Source organism: Oncorhynchus keta, chromosome 11, assembly GCF_023373465.1.
Source record: "Oncorhynchus keta strain PuntledgeMale-10-30-2019 chromosome 11, Oket_V2, whole genome shotgun sequence".
NCBI lineage: Eukaryota > Metazoa > Chordata > Actinopteri > Salmoniformes > Salmonidae > Oncorhynchus > Oncorhynchus keta.
The window spans coordinates 18,833,258-18,855,316 of record NC_068431.1 but is presented as its reverse complement, the minus strand read 5'-3'; the positions used below and the strand labels follow the sequence as shown (position 1 = coordinate 18,855,316).

The window sequence follows — 22,059 nt, the reverse complement described above, 5'->3', positions numbered from 1 at the left end:
CTCCACCGTGCGCATTCCCCCCGAATATGCCGATTTGGCAAAAAGAAGGTGACTCAATTACCACCTCATCGACGGGGGGATTGTGCGATAGATCTCCTGGTAGACGCTGCATATCCCAAGAGTCACGTGTATCCCCTGTCACAAGCGGAGACGGAGGCTATGGAGACATATGTCTCTGAATCCCTGCATCAGGGGTTCATTCAGCCATCCATTTCATCCGTCTCTTCGAGTTTCTTTTTTGTGAAAAAAAAGGATGGCGGTTTACGCCCGTGCATTGATTATCGAGGTCTGAAAAAAATCACAGCGAAATATAGTTACCCGCTACCTCTGATCAATGCGGTTATTGAGTTAATGCACGGGGCACGTTTTTTCACAAAATTGGATCTCAGGAGTGAGTACAATCTGGTGCGTATTCGGAAGGATGATGAGAGGAAGACGCCATTTAGCACCGCCTCAGGTCATTATGAGTACCTTGTCATGCCATATGGGTTGATGAATGCTCCATCAGTTTTCCAATCATTTGTAGATGAGATCTTCAGGGACCTGCACGGGGAGGGTGTAGTGGTGTATATCAATGATATTCTGATATACTCTGCTACACGCGCCGAGCATGTGTCCCTGGTGCGCAGGGTGCTTGGTCGCCTGTTGGAGCATGATTTATATGTCAAGGCTGAGAAATGCTTGTTCTTCCAACAATCCATCTCCTTCCTAGGGCATCGGATTTCCACTTCAGGAGTGGAGATGGAGAGTGACCGCATTGCAGCCGTGCGTAATTGGCCGACTCCAACCACGGTAAAGGAGTTGCAGCGTTTTTTGGGGTTTGCCAATTACTACCGGAGGTTTATCCAGGGTTTTGGTCAGGTGGCAGCTCCCGTTACCTCACTGCTAAAGGGGGGCCCGGTGCGCTTGCAGTGGTCGGCTGAGGCGAACAGGGCTTTTGAGCACCCGAAGACTCCATTTACCCCGGTGCCTGTGCTGGCTCATCCGGATCCCTCTTTGCCATTCATAGTGGAGGTGGACGCATCCGAAGCTGGGATAGGAGCAGTGCTCTCTCAGCGTTCGGGTACGCCACTGAAGCTTCACCCCTGTGCTTTCTTTTCGAAGAAGCTCAGCCCGGCGGAGCGAAACTATGATGTGGGGAACCGAGAGCTGTTAGCTGTCGTAGAAGCCTTGAAGGTGTGGAGGCATTGGCTTGAGGGGGCTAAACACCCTTTTCTCATCTGGACTGACCACCGCAATCTGGAGTACATCCGGCAGGCGAAGAGACTGTTCCATCGATGTGGATAGGGGGGTGTTCCCTCTGCTGTTTCCTGAAGTCCACAATCATCTCCTTAGTTTTGTTGACGTTGAGTGTGAGGTTATTTTCCTGACACCACACTCCGAGGGCCCTCACCTCCTCCCTGTAGGCAGTCTCGTCGTTGTTGGTAATCAAGCCTACCACTGTTGTGTCGTCCGCAAACTTGATGATTGAGTTGGAGGCGTGCGTGGCCACGCAGTCGTGGGTGAACAGGGAGTACAGGAGAGGGCTCAGAACGCACCCTTGTGGGGCCCCCGTGTTGAGGATCAGCGGTGGAGGAGATGTTTTTGCCTACCCTCACCACCTGGGGGCGGCCCGTCAGGAAGTCCAGTACCCAGTTGCACAGGGCGGGGTCGAGACCCAGGGTCTCGAGCTTGATGACGAGCTTGGAGGGTACTATGGTGTTGAATGCCGAGCTGTAGTCGATGAACAGCATTCTCACATAGGTATTCCTCTTGTCCAGATGGGTTAGGGCAGTGTGCAGTGTGGTTGAGATTACATCGTCTGTGGACCTATTTGGGCGGTAAGCAAATTGGAGTGGGTCTAGGGTGTCAGGTAGGGTGGAGGTGATATGGTCCTTGACTAGTCTCTCAAAGCACTTCATGATGACGGAAGTGAGTGCTACGGGGCGGTAGTCGTTTAGCTCAGTTACCTTAGCTTTCTTGGGAACAGGAACAATGGTGGCCCTCTTGAAGCATGTGGGAACAGCAGACTGGTATAGGGATTGATTGAATATGTCCGTAAACACACCGGCCAGCTGGTCTGCGCATGCTCTGAGGGCGCGGCTGGGGATGCCGTCTGGGCCTGCAGCTTTGCGAGGATTAACACGTTTAAATGTCTTACTCACCTCGGCTGCAGTGAAGGAGAGACCGCATGTTTTCGTTGCAGGCCGTGTCAGTGGCACTGTATTGTCCTCAAAGCGGGCAAAAAAGTTATTTAGCCTGCCTGGGAGCAAGACATCCTGGTCCGTGACTGGGCTGGGTTTCTTCTTGTAGTCCGTGATTGACTGTAGACCCTGCCACATGCCTCTTGTGTCTGAGCCGTTGAATTGAGATTCTACTTTGTCTCTGTACTGACGCTTAGCTTGTTTGATAGCCTTGCGGAGGGAATAGCTGCACTGTTTGTATTCGGTCATGTTACCAGACACCTTGCCCTGATTAAAAGCAGTGCGCTTTCAGTTTCACGCGAATGCTGCCATCAATCCACGGTTTCTGGTTAGGGAATGTTTTTATCGTTGCTATGGGCACGGCATCTTCAACGCACGTTCTAATGAACTCGCACACCGAATCAGCGGTGTCCCAGTCCACGTGATGGAAGCAGTCTTGGAGTGTGGAGTCAGCTTGGTCGGACCAGCGTTGGACAGACCTCAGCGTGGGAGCCTCTTGTTTAAGTTTCTGTCTGTAGGCAGGGATCAACAAAATGGAGTCCTGGTCAGCTTTTCCGAAAGGGGGGCGGGGCAGGGCCTTATATGCGTCGCGGAAGTTAGAGTAACAATGATCCAAGGTTTTACCACCCCTGGTTGCGCAATCGATATGCTGATAAAATTTAGGGAGTCTTGTTTTCAGATTAGCTTTGTTAAAATCCCCAGCTACAATGAATGCAGCCTCCGGATAAATGGTTTCCAGTTTGCAAAGAGTTAAATAAAGTTCGTTCAGAGCCATCGATGTGTCTGCTTGGGGGGGGGATATATACGGCTGTGATTATAATCGAAGAGAATTCTCTTGGTAGATAATGCGGTCTACATTTGATTGTGAGGAATTCTAAATCAGGTGAACAGAAGGATTTGAGTTCCTGTATGTTTCTTTCATCACACCATGTCTCGTTAGTCATGAGGCATACGCCCCCGCCACTCTTCTTACCAGAAAGATGTTTGTTCCTGTCGGCGCGATGCGTGGAGAAACCCGTTGGCTGCACCGCCCCGGATAGCGTCTCTCCAGTGAGCCATGTTTCCGTGAAGCAGAGAACGTTACAGTCTCTGATGTCCCTCTGGAATGCTACCCTTGCTCGGATTTCATCAACCTTGTTGTCAAGAGACTGGACATTGGCAAGAAGAATGCTAGGGAGTGGTGCACGATGTGCCCGTGTCCGGAGTCTGACCAGAAGACCGCTACGTTTCCCTCTTTTACGAAGTCGTTTTTTGGGGTCGCTGCATGGAATCAATTCCGTTGACCTGTTTGTAAGGCAGAACACAGGATCCGCGTCGCGGAAAACATATTCTTGGTCGTACTGATGGTGAGTTGACGCTGATCTTATATTCAGTAGTTCTTCTCGACTGTATGTCATGAAACCTAAGATGACCTGGGGTACTAATGAAATAACACGTAAAAAAACCAAAAAACTGCATAGTTTCCTAGGAACGCGAAGCGAGGCGGCCATCTCTGTCGGCGCCGGAAGTTTGCTCTATTGGGCTCACACGTCACCCTCCTCTGGTCATCCTGGGATAGGTCGGACGATGCGCTGTCTTGAAGGGAGGTACTGGTGGCCCACTTTAGCTAAGGACGTGAGGATTTATGTTTCTTCCTGCTCGGTGTGCGCCCAGTGCAAGGCTCCTAGACACCTGCCCAGAGGTAAGCTACAACCTCTACCCGTTCCTCAACGGCCGTGGTCGCACCTGTCGGTGGATTTTTTGACTGATCTTCCACCTTCACAGGGTTACACCACGATCCTGTTTTGTTGTGGATCGGTTTTCAAAGTCCTGTCATCTCCTCCCTTTGCCCGGTCTCCCTACGGCCTTACAAACTGCAGAGGCCCTATTTACACACGTTTTCCGGCACTATGGGTTGCCTGAGGATATAGTGTCTGATCGGGGTCCCCAGTTCACATCAAGGGTCTGGAAGGCGTTCATGGAGCGTCTGGGGATCTTGGTTAGTCTTACCTCAGGTTTTCACCCCGAGAGTAATGGGCAGGTGGAGAGAGTTAACCAGGATGTGGGTAGGTTTCTGCGGTCTTATTGCCAGGATCGGCTGGGAGAGTGGGCGAAATTCGTGCCCTGGGCAGAGATGGCTCAGAACTCGCTACGTCACTCCTCCACTAACCTTACTCCTTTTCAATGTGTATTAGGGTATCAGCCGGTTCTGGCTCTCGACCCGAAACCTGACCCTCCGCCTGCTCTGCCGGAAGCTGGGTCCGCGGTTTGTGGGGCCGTTTAAAGTCCTGAGGAGAGTGAACGAGGTATGTTATAGGTTACAACTGCCCACTAATTACCATATTAACCCCTCGTTCCATGTGTCTCTCCTCAGGCCGATGGTGGCTGGCCCGCTCCAGGAGGCTGAAGTGCGTGATGTTCCTCCGCCTCCTCTAGACATCGAGGGGGTTCCGGCGTACTCTGTTCGATCCATTTTGGATTCGAGACGTCGGGCGAGGGGCCTTCAGTACCTCGTGGACTGGGAGGGGTACGGGCCGGAGGAGAGATGCTGGGTTCCGGTGGAGGACGTGTTAGATCCTTCCATGTTATCAGAATTCCACCGTCTCCATCCGGATCGCCCTGCACCTCGCCCTCCGGGTCGTCCTCGAGGCTGGGGGGGGTACTGTCACGACTTCTGCCGAAGTCGTTGCCTCTCCTTGTTCGGGCGGTGCTCGGCGTTCGACGTCACCGGTCTTCTAGCCATCATTGATCCATTTTTAATTTTCCATTGGTTTTGTCTTGTCTTCCCACACAACTGTTTTCAATCCCATTCATTACCTGTTGTGTATTTAACCCTCTGTTTCCCCGCATGTCTTTGTCAGAGATTGTTTATTGTCAGTGTAGTGTTTTTGTTGTTTAGGTGCGCGACGGGTCTTCGTACCCATACTTCCCTGCCACCTATACACATTTGCCTGACAGTTATGGTTGAAGCATTAGCATACATGGACACACATACTGTGTTTAATGCCAGTGACAGGTCATTGGTAAAAATACAAAAAGAGTGGAGGGCCTAGAGAGCTGCCCTGCAGTGCACCACACTTTACATGTTTGACATTAGAGAAGCTTCCATTAAAGAAAACCCTTTGAGTTCTATTAGATAGATAGCTCTGAATCCACGATATGGCAGAGGTTGAAAAGCCATAACACAAGTTTTTTCAACAACGGGTTATGGTCAATACTATCAAAGGCTGCACTGAAATCTAATAGTGCAGCTCCCACAAATTTCTTATTATCAATTTCTTTCAACCAATCATCAGTCATTTGTGTCAGTGCAGTACATGTTGAGTGCCCTTCTCTTTAATCATGCTGAAAGTCTGTTGTTCATTTGTTTACAGAGAAATAGCATTGTATTTGGTCAAACACATTTTTTCCAACAGTTTGCTAAGAGCTGGCAGCAAGCTTACAGGTCTGCTGTTAGAACCAGTAAAGGCAACTTTAACACTCTTGGGTAGCGGAATTACTTTGGCTTCCCTCCAGGCCTGAGGACAAAGATTTTCCTCTAGGCTCAGATTACAAATAAGACAGATAGGCGTGGCTATAGAGTCAGCTACCATCCTCAGTAGCTTTCCATATAAAAAACAAAAATTTATTTAACTAGGCAAGTCAGTTAAGAACCAATTCTTATTTACAATGACAGCCTACCAGGGACAGTGGGTTAACTGCCTTGTACATGGGCAGAACAACAGATGTTTACCTTGTCAACACAGGGAATCAATCTAGCAACCTTTCGGTTACTGTCCCAACACTCTAACCACTAGGCTACCTGCCGCCCCAAATCTAAGTTGTCAATGCCAGGAGGTTTGTCATTATTGATCGATAACAATAATTTTTCCACTTCTCCCACGCGAACTTTACAAAATTCAAACTTGCAATGCTTTTCTTTCATTATTTTGATATTTTTATGCATGAATACAATTGCTCACTGTTTGTTGTTGACATTTGCTGCCTAAGTTTTTCCACTTTGCCAATAAAATAATCATTAAAATAATTGGCATCATCAAATGGTTTCATGATGAATAAGCCATCTGAATCGATGAAAAATTGAGTTATATGCATCTTTCTGCCCATAATTTCATTTAAAGTACAGTATTCTTTATATCATTGATATTGGCTTCATAATACAGTTTCTTCTTCTTTTTTGTTGAGTTTAGTCACATAATTTCTCAATTTGCAGTAAGTAAGCCAGTCAGATGTGCAGCCAGACTTATTAGCCACTCCTTTTGCCCCATCTCTTTCAACCATACAGTTTTTCAATTCCTCATCAACCATGAAGCATTAACAGTTCTAACAGTTAGTTTCTTAACAGGTGCATGTTTATCAATAATTGGAAGAAGCAATTTCATAAATTCCTCAAGTGCAGCATCTGGATTCTCCTCATTAATCACATCAGACCAACAAATATTTTTAGCATCATCCACAATAGAGTCACAGCAAAATCTTTTGTATGCTTTCTTATTCACTATTTTAGGCCCAGCTTTTGGAATATTTGACTTTCTGTAACGTCTGCTTCCAACTCACACTCTCAAACACGTAGATCCCCAAATGCAGCTCACTTTCCAGCCAACTTTCCAGCTCACACTCTCAAACACATAGATCCCCTGAACACAGCTCATTCTCCAGATCCCAATCACCTGAATTCTGATCACCTGTTCACACACCTGTATGTCATTATCACACACTATTTAGTTGAATTCTTTCCAATATCCCATCATTGTGAGGTATTGTTTCTTTTTTGACACACTTCTATTCAGGGCGCTGGGATTCCAGTGATTTAAACCTCCCATGTATGATAGTTTTGGCCTGCCTCACTAACGAGGGCTATTATCTGCCTGTACTTTAGCCTATCGGATTTCCTGTTATCAACCTATTGCCTTTTCCCTGCCTGTACTGTTGCCTTTTTGGACCCCCTGTGTATGACCTTCTGCCTGCCCCTGGACCCAGCTACCTGCCTGCTCCTGTGGTCCTTTACAAATAAACACCTGCGCTTGAAACCAGCTCTATCTCTCCCATCGTGTTCAATACACTTTCCTAGATATAGCCACTATATTGTGATCACTGCATCCAATGGGTACGGATATAGCTTTAGAACAAAGTTCTACAGTATTAGTAAAAATGTGATCAATACATGTGGATGATCTTGTTCCTGTAATGTTTGTTAACACCCTGGTAGGTTGATTAATAACCTGAACCAGATTACAGGCACTGGTTATAGTGAGAAGCTTCCTCTTGAGTGGACAGCTTGATGAAAACCAGAAAATATTCAGGTCCCCAAGAAAGTAGACCTCCACGTTTACATCACATACACTATCAAGCATTTCAAACATATTAGTTAGGTACTGACTGTTATCACTTGGTGGCCTATAGCATCAGAAAAGGCTTTAGATGTGCCAAGATGTGCCAATCTGCAACCACAAAACTTCAAAAACACTTGACATAAGATCTTCTCTCAGCATTACAGTGATATGGCTCTGAATATATACAGCAACACCTCCCCCATAAGCATTTCTGTCTCTTCCATAGATGTTATATCCGTGTATTGCTACTGCTGTATCATCAAATAAATGATCTAAGTGAGTCTCAGAAATGGCTAATATATGAATGTTATCTGATGGTAGCAAGTTATTGATTTCATTAACCTTATTTCTATGGCTACTTAATATTAATATGGGCTATTTTCAGCCATTTCCTGGGTAGCTTATCAAAGATAGCCATGTAATGCTTTAAAAGGCTGATCATGGCTCACATCAACACCATTATCCCAGAAACGCTAGACCCACTCCAATTTGCATACCGCACCAACAGATCAAATCAAATCAAATCAAATGTATTTATATAGCCTTTCGTACATCAGCTGATATCTCAAAGTGCTGTACAGAAACCCAGCCTAAAACCCCAAACAGCAAGCAATGCAGGTGTAGAAGCTGAGTTGCTGGAAATAACTCCCTAGAAAGGCCAAAATCTATGGAGGAAACCTAGAGAGAAACCAGGCTATGTGGGGTGGCCAGTCCTCTTCTGGCTGTGCCGGGTGGAGATTATAACAGAACATGGCCAAGATGTTCAAATGTTCATAAATGACCAGCATGGTCAAATAAAAATAAACACAGGCAGAACATTTGAAACTGGAGCAGCAGCACGGTCAGGTGGACTGGGGACAGCAAGGAGTCATCATGTCAGGTAGTCCTGAGGCATGGTCCTAGGGCTCAGGTCCTCCGAGAGAGAGAAAGAAAGAGAGAAAGAGAGAATTAGAGAGAGCATACTTAAATTCACAGTTCAATGCTGTGCGTCTTTTAATAGCACCAACGCACCACGGGGTGCTCACAAAAGTACGTTCCCAACCACAGGGAATCAAAAAGTAAAATGGAAAAAATCACGACAAGGCACACGTACCTCTACAACAGAGCCGAAGGTTACATAGAAATAATCCCGCACAACAACCAGGCGGGCCGGCTGTCTAATAAAGACAAACTAATTAAACATGAACAGGTGCTACCACTAAACATACAAGGAGGGGGAGGAAAAACAATCAGTGGCAGCTAATAGGTCGGTGACTACGACCGCCGAGCGCCACCCGCCCGGGAAGGGGAAACACCCTCGGTCGGACTCGTGACAGTACCCCCCTCCTGACGCGCGGCTCCCGCAGCGCGCCGACACCGGCCTCGAGGTCGCCCCGGAGGACGAGGTGCAGGGCGATCCGGATGGAGGCGATGGACATCCCTCAACATGGATGGATCCAAGATGTCCCCCACCGGTACCCAGCACCTCTCCTCCGGACCGTACCCCTCCCAGTCCACGAGGTACTGCAGGCCCCTCACCCGGCGTCTTGAGTCCAGAGTGGCCCGGATCGTGTACGCCGGGGTCCCCTCGATGTCCAGAGGGGGGACCTCCGGTACCTCACTGTCCTGCAGGGGACCAGCTACCACCGGCCTGAGGAGAGACACATGAAACGAGGGGTTAATACGATAATAGGAAGGGAGTTGTAATCGATAACACACCTCGTTTATTCTCCTCAGGACTTTAAAGGGCCCTACACACTGCGGACCCAGCTTCCGGCAGGGCAAGCGGAGAGGTAGGTTTCGGGTCGAGAGCCAGACCCTGTCCCCCGGTACAAACACGGGGGCCTCACTGCGGTGGCGGTCAGCACTCCTCTTCTGCCGTCCACTCGCTTGTCGTAGAGATTCCTGGACGGCCCTCCAGGTCTCCTTGGAGCGCTGTACCCATTCCTCCACCGCAGGAGCCTCGGTCTGGCTCAGATGCCATGGTGCCAGGACCGGCTGGTACCCCAACACACACTGAAAAGGGGTCACGTTAGTAGAGGAGTGGCGTAGTGAGTTCTGAGCCATTTCAGCCCAGGGAATGTATTGTGCCCACTCCCCTGGCCGATCCTGGCAATACGACCGCAGAAACCTACCCACCTCCTGGTTCATTCTCTCCACCTGCCCATTACTCTCGGGGTGATAACCGGAGGTCAGGCTGACAAGAGACCCCCAAGCGTTCCATGAACGCTCTCCATACCCGAGACGTGAATTGGGGGCCCCGATCAGAAACGATGTCCTCCGGCACCCCGTAGTGCCGAAAGACATGGGTAAATAATGCCTCCGCAGTCTGTAGGGCTGTAGGGATACCGGGCAATGGGAGGAGACGGCAGGACTTAGAGAACCGATCCACAATCACTAGAACCGTGGTGTTCCCCTGAGACGGCGGAAGATCGGTCAGGAAATCTATGGACAGATGTGACCATGGCCGCTGTGGAACGGGGAGGGGTTGTAGCTTCCCTCTAGGAAGGTGCCTAGGAGCCTTACTCTGAGCGCACACTGAACAGGAGGAGACATAACCCTTAACGTCCTTAGCCAACGTAGGCCACCAATACCTCCCATGAAGGCTCCCCACTGTCCTCGTCACCCCAGGGTGACCCGAGGAGGGTAGGACGTGAGCCCACCGAATCAGTTTGTCCCGAACACCAAGCGGCACGTACCTTCGCCCCGCTGGACACTGAGGAGGCGCGGGTTCAGCCCGTAACGCCCGCTCGATGTCCGAGTCCACCTCCCATACCACTGGGGCTACCAGCTTTGAGGCGGGAAGGATGGGAGTAGGTTCGGTGGACCCATCCTCCGTGTCGTAACGGCGGGACAGTGCGTCAGCCCTCACGTTCTGGGAGCCCGGTCTATAAGACAAAGTAAACCGGAACCGGATGAAGAATATGGCCCACCTTGCCTGACGTGAGTTAAGTCTCCTAGCTGCCCGAATATACTCCAGATTCTGGTGGTCGGTCCAGATGAGAAAAGGGTGCGGGATTCTGTAATGCTCCGGGTGTCGTGGGTGTGGAGTCAAATGCAGGAGACAGAGTTCAATGCTGTGCGTCTTTTAATAGCACCAACGCACAACAGGGTGCTCACAAAAGTACGTTCCCAACCACAGGGAATCAAAAAGTAAAATGGAAAAAATCACGACTAGGCACTAACACGTACCTCTACAACAGAGCCGAAGGTTACATAGAAATAATCCCGCACAACAACCAGGCGGGCCGGCTGTCTAATAAAGACAAACTAATTAAACATGAACAGGTGCTACCACTAAACATACGAGGGGGAGGAAAAACAATCAGTGGCAGCTAATAGGCCGGTGACGACGACCGCCGAGCGCCACCCGCCCGGGAAGGGGAAACACCCTCGGTCGGACTCGTGACAGAAGTACTCCAGATATAACAAACTGACCCTAGCCCCCGACACATAAACTACTGCAGCATAAATACTGGAGGCCAAACAGGAAGGATATAGCCCCACCCACTTTGCCAAAGCACAGCCCCCACACCACTAGAGGGATATCTTCAACCACCAATTTACCATCCTGAGACAAGGCCGAGTATAGCCCACAAAGATCTCCGCCACGGCACAACCCAAGGGGGGGCACCAATCCAGACAGAAAGATCACATCAGTGACTCAACCCACTCAAGTGATGCACCCCTCCTAGGGACGGTATGAAAGAGCCCTAGTAAGCCAGTGACTCAGCCCCTGTAATAGGGTTAGAGGCTGAGAATCCCTGTGGAAAGAGGGGAACCGGCCAGGCAGAGACAGCAAGGGCGGTTCGTTGCTCCAGAGAATTTCCGTTCACCTTCACACTCCTGGGCCAGACTACACTCAATCATATGACCCACTGAAGAGATGAGTCTTCAGTAAAGACTTAAAGGTTGAGACCGAGTTTACATCTCTCACATGGGAAGGCAGACCATTCCATAAAAATGGAGCTCTATAGGAGAAAGCCCTGCCTCCAGCGGTTTGCTTAGAAATTCTAGGGACAATTGGGAGGCCTGCGTCTTGTGACTGTAGTGTACGTGTAGGTATGTACGGCAGGACCAAATCAGAGAGATAGGTAGGAGCAAGCCCATGTAATGCTTTGTAGGTTAGCAGTAAAACCTTGAAATCAGCCCTGGCCTTGCCAGGAAGTCAGTGTAGGGAGGCAAGCACTGGAGTAATATGATCAAATGTTTTGGTTCTAGTCAGGATTCTAGCAGCCGTATTTAGCACTAACTGAAGTTTATTTTGTGCTTTATCCGGGTAGCCGGAAAGTAGAGCATTGCAGTAGTCTAACCTAGAAATGACAAAAGCATGGATACATTTTTCTGCATCATTTTTGGACAGAAAGTGTCTGATTTTTGCAATGTTACGTAGATGGAAAAAGCTGTCCTTGAAACAGTCTTGATATGTTCTTCAAAAGAGAGATCAGGGTCCAGAGTAACGCCGAGGTCCTCCACAGTTTTATTTGAGACGTCTGTACCACCATTAAGATTGATTGTCAGATTCAACAGAAAATCTCTTTGTTTCTTGGGACCTAGAACAAGCATCTCTGTTTTGTCTGAGTTTAAAAGTAGAAAGTTTGCAGCCACCCACTTCCTTATGTCTGAAACACATGCTTCTAGCGAGGGCAATTTTGGGGCTTCGCCATGTTTCTTTGAAATATACAGCTGTGTGTCATTCGCATAGCAGTAAAAGTTAACATTATGTTTTCGAATGACATCCCCAAGAGGTAAAATATATAGTGAAAACAATAGTGGTCCTAAAACGGAACCTTGAGGAACACCGAAATTTACAGTTGATTTGTCAGAGGACAAACCATTCACAGAGACAAACTGATATCTTTCCGACAGATAAGATCTAAACCAGGCCAGAACTTGTCCGTGTAGACAAATTTGGGTTTCCAGTCTATCCAAAAGAATGTGGTGATCGATGGTATCAAAAGCAGCACTAAGGTCTAGGAGCACGAGGACAGATGCAGAGCCTCGGTCTGATGCCATTAAAAGTTAATTCACCACCTTCACAAGTGCCGTCTCAGTGCTATGATGGGGTCTAAAACCAGACTGAAGCATTTCGTATACATTGTTTGTCTTCAGGAAGGCGGTGGTGACTTGTTGCGCAACAGCCTTTTCTAAAAATTTCGAGAAGAATAGAAGATTCGATATAGGCAGATAGTTTTTTATATTTCCTGGGTCAAGGTTTGGCTTTTTCAAGAGAGGCTTTATTACTGCCACTTTTAGTGAGTTTGGTACACATCCGGTGGATAGAGAGCCGTTTATTATGTTCAACATAGGAGGGCCAAGCACAGGAAGCAGCTCTTTCAGTAGTTTAGTTGAAATAGGGTCCAGTATGCAGCTTGAAGGTTTAGAGGCCATGGTTATTTTCATCATTGTGTCAAAAGATATAGTACTAAAACACTTGAGTGTCTCTCTTGATCCTAGGTCCTGGCAGAGTTGTGCAGACTCAGGACAACTGAGCTTTGAAGGAATACGCAGATTTAAAGAGGAGTCCGTAATTTGCTTTCTAATAATCATGATCTTTTCCTCAAAGAAGATCATGAATTTATTACTGCTGAAGTGAAAGCCATCCTCTCTTGGGGAATGCTGCTTTTTAGTTAGCTTTGCGACAGTATCAAAAAGGAATTTCGGATTGTTCTTATTTTCCTCAATTAAGTTGGAAAAATAGGATGATCGAGCAGCAGTAAGGGCTCTTCGATACTGCACGGTACTGTCTTTCCAAGCTAGTCGGAAGACTTCCAGTTTGGTGTGGCGCCATTTTCCGTTCCAATTTTCTGGAAGCTTGCTTCAGAGCTCGGGTATTTTCTGTATACCAGGGAGCTAGTTTCTTATGAGAAATGTTTTTAGTTTTTAGGGGTGCAACTGCATGTAGGGTATTGCGCAAGGTTAAATTGAGTTCCTCAGTTAGGTGGTTAACTGATTTTTGTCCTCTGGCATCCTTGGGTAGACAGAGGGAGTCTGGAAGGACATCAAGGAATCTTTGTGTTGTCTGAGAATTTATAGCACAACCTTTGATGCTCCTTGGTTGGGTTCTGACCAGATTATTTGTTGCGATTGCAAACGTAATAAAATGCTGGTCCGATAGTCCAGGAGTATGAGGAAAAACATTAAGATCCACATCATTTATTCCATGGGACAAAACTAGGTCCAGAGTATGACTGTGACAGTGAGTAGGTCCAGAGACATGTTGGACAAAACCCACTGAGTCGATGATGGCTCCGAAAGCCTTTTGGAGTGGGTCTGTGGACTTTTCCATGTGAATATTAAAGTCACCAAAGATTAGAATATTATCTGCTATGACTACAAGGTCCGATAGGAATTCAGGGAACTCAATGAGGAACGCTGTATATGGCCCAGGAGGCCTGTAAACAGTAGCTATAAAAAGTGAATGAGTAGGCTGCATAGATTTCATGACTAGAAGCTCAAAAGATGAAAACGTATTTTTTTGTTGTTGTAAATTGACATTTGCTATCGTAAATGTTACTAACACTTCTGCCTTTGCGGGATGCACGGGGGATATGGGCACTAGTGTAGCCAGGAGGTGAGGCCTCATTTAACACAGTAAATTCATCAGGCTTAAGCCATGTTTCAGTCAGGCCAACCACATCAAGATTATGATCCGTGATTAGTTCATTGACTATAATTGCCTTTGAAGTAAGGGATCTAACATTAAGTAGCCCTATTTTGAGATGTGAGGTATCATGATCTCTTTCAATAATGACAGGAATGGAGGAGGTCTTTATCCTAGTGAGATTGCTAAGGCGAACACCGCCATGTTTAGTTTTGCCCAGCCCAGGTCAAGGCACAGACACGGTCTCAGACTCCACTATGCTGGCAGGCTGGCTAACAGCCTGCTGCCTGGCCTGCACCCTATTTTATTGTGGAGCTAGAGGAGTTAGAGCCCTGTCTATGTTGGTAGATAAGATGAGAGCACCCCTCCAGCTAGGATGGAGTCCGTCACTCCTCAGCAGGTCAGGCTTGGTCCTGTTTGTGGGTGAGTCCCAGAAAGAGGGCCAATTATCTACAAATTCTATCTTTTGGGAGGGGCAGAAAACAGTTTTTAACCAGCGATTGAGTTGTGAGACTCTGCTGTAGAGCTCATCACTCCCCCTAACTGGGAGGGGGCCAGAGACAATTACTCGATGCCGACACATCTTTCTAGCTGATTTACACGCAGAAGCTATGTTGCGCTTGGTGATCTCTGACTGTTTCATCCTAACATCGTTGGTGCCGACGTGGATAACAATATCTCTATACTCTCTACACTCGCCAGTTTTAGCTTTAGCCAGCACCATCTTCAGATTAGCTTTAACGTCGGTAGCCCCGCCCCCTGGTAAACAGTGTATGATCGCTGGATGATTCGTTTTAAGTCTAATACTGCGGGTAATGGAGTCGCCAATGACTAGAGTTTTCAATTTGTCAGAGCTAATGGTGGGAAGCTTCGGCGTCTCAGACCCCGTAATGGGAGGAGTAGAGACCAGAGAAGGCTCGGCCTCTGACTCCGACTTGTTGCTTAACCTGTTACTCCTACCCCCTACTTTTTCGAACATTCTGTTAAAAATCGCGCAACATTTCAGCGCCCTGCTACTCATGCCAGGAATATAGTATATGCATATGATTAGTATGTGTTGATAGAAAACACTCAGACGTTTATAAAACTGGTTAAATCACGGCTGTGACTATAACAGAACGTGCGTTTCTTCGAAAAGCGCAGGAAAATCTGATTACTGAAAATGGAAATATATATCCATGCGCGACTTGAACCCATTGATAAAGGTGAACCACATTTAATGGGGCTGAGGTTGCAATACCTACAGCTTCCACACGTTGTCTAGAGTCTTGTCATTTGCCTAGGCTTTGTTTCTTGGTCAAACAGACGCAAGGCAACGCATTTCCTCAGGTCTCCGACCGGAAATATTTTGGTTGCGAATTACCCGGACATTTTTTCCAGACGGACAGCTAAAGAATATACTTCGCCTCGTGATCAATTTGATCGCTTATTAATGTTTAATAATACCTAAAGTTGCATTACAAAAGTATTTCGAAGTGTTTTGTGAAAGTTTATCGTCGACTTTTTTAATTTAAAAAAATGACGTTACGTTATAAGACGCTATTTTTTCCCGTTTATCACACAGTCTTCATAGATCGATATCTAGGCTATATATGGACCGATTTAATCGAAAAAAAGACCCAATAGTGATTATGGGACATCTAGGAGTGCCAACAAAGAAGATGGTCAAAGGTAATGAATGTTTTATATTTTATTTGTGCGGTTTGTGTAGCGACGACTATGCTAATTATTTTGTTTACGTCCCCTGCGGGTCTTTTGGGGTGTTACATGCTATCAGATAATAGCTTCTCATGCTTTCGCCGAAAAGCATTTTAAAAATCTGACTTGTTGCCTGGATTCACAACGAGTGTAGCTTTAATTCAATACCCTGCATGTGTATTTTAATGAACGTTTGAGTTTTAACTAGTACTATTAGCATTTAGCGTAGCGCATTTGCATTTCCAGATGTCTAGATGGGACGCCTGCGTGCCAGGTAGGACCAAGAGGTTAATGGGGAATCCACAGATGATGCAATCTCTATTGCATTCCACACTGCCCTTTCACACCTGGACTAAAGGAACACCCATGTAAGAATGCTATTCATTGACTACAGCTCAGCGTTCAACACCATAGTGCCCTCAAAGCTCATCACTAAGCTAAGAACCCTGGGTCTAAACTCCTCCCTCTGCAACTAGATCCTAGACTTCCTGATAGGCCAGGCACGACTCCAACACCATCATTAAGTTTGCTAATGATACAACAGTGGTAGGCCTGATCACTGACAATGTTGAGACAGCCTATAGGGAGGAGGTCAGAAACCTGACCGTGTGGTGTAATGACAAATATTTGACATGGGTCCCTAGATCCTCAAAAAGTTCTACTGCTGCACCATTGAGAGCATACTGACCAGTTGCATCACTGCCAGATATTTCAAATGCTCGGCCTCCGATCATAAGGCACTACAGAGGGTTGTGTGTTCGGCCCATTACATTACCAAGGTCAAGCATACTGCCATCCAGGACCTCTATATCAGACGGTGTCAGAGGAAGGCTCTAAAAATTGTCAAAGACTCCAGTTGGTTTAGCCACGGAAAAAGTCAGCGACCTTCCCACTAGTCATGAATGGCTGAGATAATGAGTGGGCTGGACATGCCGAGAGATGACTTCGGATTGGTCTGCCATGTAGCAAGATTCTGTCTATAACATGAGCTGGTTGACTCGCTAGCTAACGTCACATGTATGATCTGTGTAGTAATATTATTTGCAGCTCAGAGCCATTTCCATTGCTAGCTATAGCCTAATGTTAGTTGGGATTATGGTTCATTGTTTAGCTATCTAGCTAGACCCCACTATGCAAGTAACCATTTCAATAGAATGTCACTGCGATAACTGTCAATAAACGTAGCTGGTTAATTCACTCTGGCTATCTACTCCGATTTAAGAGCACAGAATAACTGACACATTTAAGAATGCTCAACACCTGTTAAATATGGCCGTGTTATTAAATGTTGGCAAAAAAGCATAATCAAATTGTTGCATGCAGCACAGTTGCAGTGACCAACACTCTGGATAACATAAAAACAGCCTAACCAGCTCTGCTAGGGCAAGTAAAATGGTCAGAGTGAGCTATTCTCTCATTTGTGTTTGGAAGTAGCTAGCAGTCTAGCCAATGTTAACCAGTTAGCTTGGGTGCTTGACTGCTCTTATTAGGTCAGAATGCTCGAATCAACCCTACTCCTCGGCCAGAGCGTCCAGTGTGCGCTCTGAACACTCCGAGAGTGAAACACTTAAACAAATAATCTGACAACGCTCTGAGTTTACAAATGTCCAGAAAACACTCTGGCACTCCAAATAAAATTTACGAACACACCCGTAGTATAAACCAGCCTTTTGTCTTAAATCTTTTGTTTTGAATTTGACCCCTTCTCCCCAACTTCGTGGTGTCCAATTGTTGTAGAAGCTACTATCTTGTCTCATCGCTACAACTCCCGTACGGCCTCGGTAGAGACGAAGGTTGAAAGTCATGCGTCCTCCGATACACAACCTAGCCGCACTGCTTCTTAACACAGTGCGCATCCAACCCGGAAGCCAGCCGCACCAATGTGTCGGAGGAAACACTGTGCACCTGGCAACCTTGGTTAGCAGGCACTGCGCCCTGCCCGCCACAGGAGTCGCTGGTGTGCGATGAGACAAGGACATTCATACCGACCAAGCCTTCCCTAACACGGACGGCGCTAGGCCAATTGTGCGTCGCCCAATGGACCTCCCGGTCGCGAATCCAGGGTCTCTGATTGCACAGCTGGCGCTGCAGTACAGCGCCCTTAACCACTGCGCCACCCGTTAGGCCATGGGTAGCCTAGTGGTTAGAGCTTTGGACTAGTAACCAGAAGGTTGCGAGTTCAAACCCCCGAGCTGACAAGGTACAAATCTGTCGTTCTGCCCCTGAACAGGCAGTTAACCCACTGTTCCCAGGCCGTCATTGAAAATAATAATTTGTTCTTAACTGACTTGCCTGGTTAAATAAAGTAAAAATAAATAAAAATATAAATATGTGAATTCTTAAAGAGGTGGGTGGGGCTAAAGCTTAAGAGGGTGTGAATGATGCTGAATGGGTGTTGACAAAGAAGTGCTCTCCAGTATATGTACCAAAACATTCGAGGGCCATTTTCTCAAAACTGATTTTACAAGTTTATCAACTTTCAAAGCAGAATTACTTTCCCATTGTTCCTCAACTATAGTGTATGATATGCCATTTACTAGCTCTGAGTCTCTACTTTTATGTAAGAAACATAATTTCAAATTTTGCTACGTAAGACCGAATTTAGCCGGTCGGTCACAAATGGGAAAGTTTGTGACTGCTGGTATAGCCTATTACTGGCTACTTCAGAAGTGTAAGGGCAGAATCTGCGAAGGCCAGCAGCAGTGGGAGGAGGGTAGGGAACTTTTGTTTTATTATTCTGGCTAGGCTATCTTGATCTCTGGCTCCCTCTTGAGTCATGTGTGTGTCTTAATTTAATCAAACAGCATCAGACAAGTTAAGGACACATAGTTGATTTTATTAAAACACATAGGGTGTGTCTATATACGGAAAAATACACTTTTAGACCCATTGATTGGTCCAAAGAAAAGACAACTCTTGGTGGACTAATATTTTTGTTATTGTTGGGGACAGCCCTAGTAGAAATGCAGGAAATAAGCTTTTGATGTCCCCCCCCAAAAAAATCTGAGGGAAGACCCCCTTATAATTTATGTCCCCCCCACTTCTAAATCCAAAGTTGTGCCTCTGTCTATATTATTCTATTCTAACATGAGGAGGATTGCGATGAGTCATACCTCCCCTCTGTACAAAGATGTCAGTCTGATGTTCTTATATTTGCTGTTCTAATCTCTTCTATCTTGCCTTCTTAAAAAGGCAACACGAGCTCCCATTCCTGGTGCTTTGTTTTACTTAAACATGGAAACATATTGTAGACATATCTTCTGCAGCTCCTATGCTGAATGCTATGTCAACATATTGTGCATAAAATACTAAATGCTATGTTAGCATAGATTGTATAAGCACATGTTAGAATTGCTAAAAGTAAAACTTTGAAATAGACATGTATTCACATAACATTTCATTTTACGCCTACCTAAATATATAGCTACCATTACAGGTATTCAAGCAAGCTTGATAGGGCAGCAAGAACATACATGGCATATTTAACTTTAGCATGTTGATAGGTACTGCAGAAAGCAGCTGAAGTTGTTGGAGGAAGAGAGGAATAATGCCTGTGTTCATTTCAGATAGTCGGTTGAAAGGACAGATTGTATCTACTGGAGGCTCCGAGAGAAGTTCCCCCTAGGTACAGATCTAGGATCTCCTCCCCCAATGCTAACCTTAGCCATTAGTGGGGAAATTCAAAACTGACCCGAGGTCAGCATCTAGGAGCATCTTCACGCTACTCCATACTGGAGGGACTCTGCTATAAAAGAGAGCAGCCCAGGCCACCTTTCTGCCGGCACTTGAGCAGCTTGAGGAAGGTCTCCATCTTGTGAGTGTCTTTTTTGAAGCAGGCCAGTAAGCTATAGTCCCTGAGCACCGATTCTAACATGTCAAAATGCACAGGGTAGTCTGCCAGGCTCTTGTTGTTCTGCTCCAGCATCACAGCACCCTCACCCAGCATCTGCAAGAATAGATAAGGAACGTTCATTAACTTTAAAACAAACCAAAACAGCTAGATTTGGAGAGAGAGAAAATACTGTACTATACTGCTGTATTTTGTCAAAAATACTTCCAAAAGTGGTTGAGACACTGGATATCTCATGAAAGCAGTGTATTGTATGCACATCTGTTTGCAACAGTGATATGACCTATGACTCGCCTTTTGGATGAGGATGGTCACTCCTTGCGCCAGGTTCATCAGCTTGTCTGATATCCACTTGGTTTTGTTGATCAGTGCCATGGGGGCATTGTCATAGCGATCCAATGAAGTCTGCAGCTTGACCAGGGGATCAATCCAGAACTTGATTAGGAACAGAATGGAGTGCAAAAGCCACTTGTCCTGAAACAAGTGAGGACCAAATAGAGAAACAATGGCATCAAGCTCTTTCAGTCAACACAAAAACCCATCATATGCAGAGGATATTATGAGCAATAGGCATTGAACAATTTTATTTTGAAGTAAAACCAACATCTAGCAATATAAACACAGCCTTTGCCTCTCTGTCAGTTCCATGCATGCTTACAGAGTTTTCTTGGACCTCACTTCTGGAAGTGGAGATGGATAAGGTGCTGGTGGTGCATGTGTTCCCTGTTTGAGTCAACGGAATTCGAACTTGGAAGGGAATAAACATCTCCTCCTACACGGAGCCAGAGAGGGAGAAATAGAACAAAGTAAGAAGAAAACACTAACAGAGACTGGCACATAGGAAGATCCTTCCAGCATAAGCCATCTGTTGACAAGAAACACATTTGAGTTCTGATCGGTTTTCATCTAGGGAGTTCACAAACCTCACTTCGCTACCCCACAAACCATACTGAGCTTTCCAAACAGGACGTTTTAAAGGATATTTTAACAGCAACAACATATGTTAGTCTTTTTTTTATAAGTGCACACACTTCATATCATTCTACACCAGATAAAACAGTTTTTCAAGTTCTCACTGGGATCTTGAAAGACGTGCAGTTGGATTCAGGCATTAGTAATAGTAATAGGTTTATACATCTAGCACTTCTCAGAAAATGCTACAGTTATGAACATTCAAGTTTGAATAAAGTTATTAAGACATTTGGCATGAGCTCTGTCTCGGCATGATCGATCCATATACAAAGGAGTGATACAATCGATCAAAATCAAGAGAAGGTTTGAATGAAAGAAGACAGACCATGACAGATGTGAAATTACTTGATCATCTGTTTACAATACATTTGAAATGTATTTAGAAACAAAAAATGCACTCCAAACCAGCTTTTCATGTGTTTTTGAAAGCAAAGGTAGAATACATTTTTTACGTGTTACAATTAAATTTGTGCTACAATAAAAAAACATAATTATTGTATTTCCAACCCATGTTTAACATACATTTATGGTAGGGTGTACTCACAAACAAGGTGAGAGACTTCTCTGAGACCAGGTAGATGAGCTCAGCATGTTGGATGGTCCGGTCCAGGAGTTTCTCCAGGGAGATGGTGCAGTGAGTGCTACCAGGATCCTGACACTCTGCCATAGACCCCGTAGTGCCTTGGAAGGGCCAGAGTAGTAGCAACACACAGCCATGCAGAGCTGGGGAGCACACGGCAGACAAAAGGTACACAAACACAGGTCATGGTTAGCATGCAGGATGTTCTCTTTTTTTAACAAATGTTTTTTCTTCTCAAAGACTACAAGGTGACACATCTATAAACTCTCCAGCGGTGTCTGTGTTTTGATGTTGTGGCTAGGGTTAACAGACAACAACACTTTAAAGCGCAGGTGAGTCATATTTTTGGTATAATTTAGCAGAGAGTCATTCAAAGTACTTCAGGAGGATGTGCAATCACATTTGTGTGATTCAGAGGTCACTTTGGGTTTGTTGTCATTTCTGTAGCATTTAAGAGGGTAGACTACCTTTGCTGTTGTTCATTTTGCTGGTTTTGAGGTGAAACCTACACTCTGGATAACCTACCTTGTTTTGACTGAAGGTTTCAATGGTCTTCTTATACTATTCAGGTGTTATGAATGGCCATGAGGGGGTGTGTGGTTCCAACGTAAGAGGGGCCGAGTTGATCTTTAAAGATCATTTCCCTTTCTTGTTTTTATGCATCGTATTCTCCTGGAAGGAAAAAGAGAACCATGAATACCAATTTTACTGAGCAGGAATAAATAAATGAGGAAGAAAGATTATTGCTTTAATATATGGTGTGTGGATGGAAAAAACACTATGAATGGAATAAACATGAACCAGTTCTCCACCATGAGTTAAAATACTATACTTCATTAGTCCATGAGAGATAGAAATGTGTCTTCTGATTTGATCCAATC

General features: G+C 45.9%; 1 protein-coding gene across 1 annotated transcript; it reads right to left on the bottom strand.

Moving 5' to 3' along the window:
* Positions 1-18,591: 18,591 nt before the first annotated feature.
* smtlb (somatolactin beta) lies at positions 18,592-21,700 on the bottom strand. Its single transcript, XM_035779773.2, has 5 exons — positions 21,646-21,700; positions 21,143-21,321; positions 20,285-20,398; positions 19,921-20,100; positions 18,592-19,722 (listed from the first exon to the last, which is right to left on the bottom strand). The coding sequence occupies exons 1-5, from the start codon at positions 21,659-21,661 to the stop codon at positions 19,522-19,524; spliced, it is 690 nt and encodes a 229-aa protein (XP_035635666.1). The 5' UTR covers positions 21,662-21,700; the 3' UTR covers positions 18,592-19,521.
* Positions 21,701-22,059: the final 359 nt, after the last annotated feature.

Coding starts and splice junctions, on each gene's coding strand:
- smtlb (XM_035779773.2), bottom strand. Junction 20,101..20,284: donor GTGAGGTCCAAGAAAACTCT/GTAAGCATGCAT, acceptor CACTTGTTTCAG/GACAAGTGGCTTTTGCACTC. Junction 19,723..19,920: donor TGACCATCCTCATCCAAAAG/GCGAGTCATAGG, acceptor CTATTCTTGCAG/ATGCTGGGTGAGGGTGCTGT.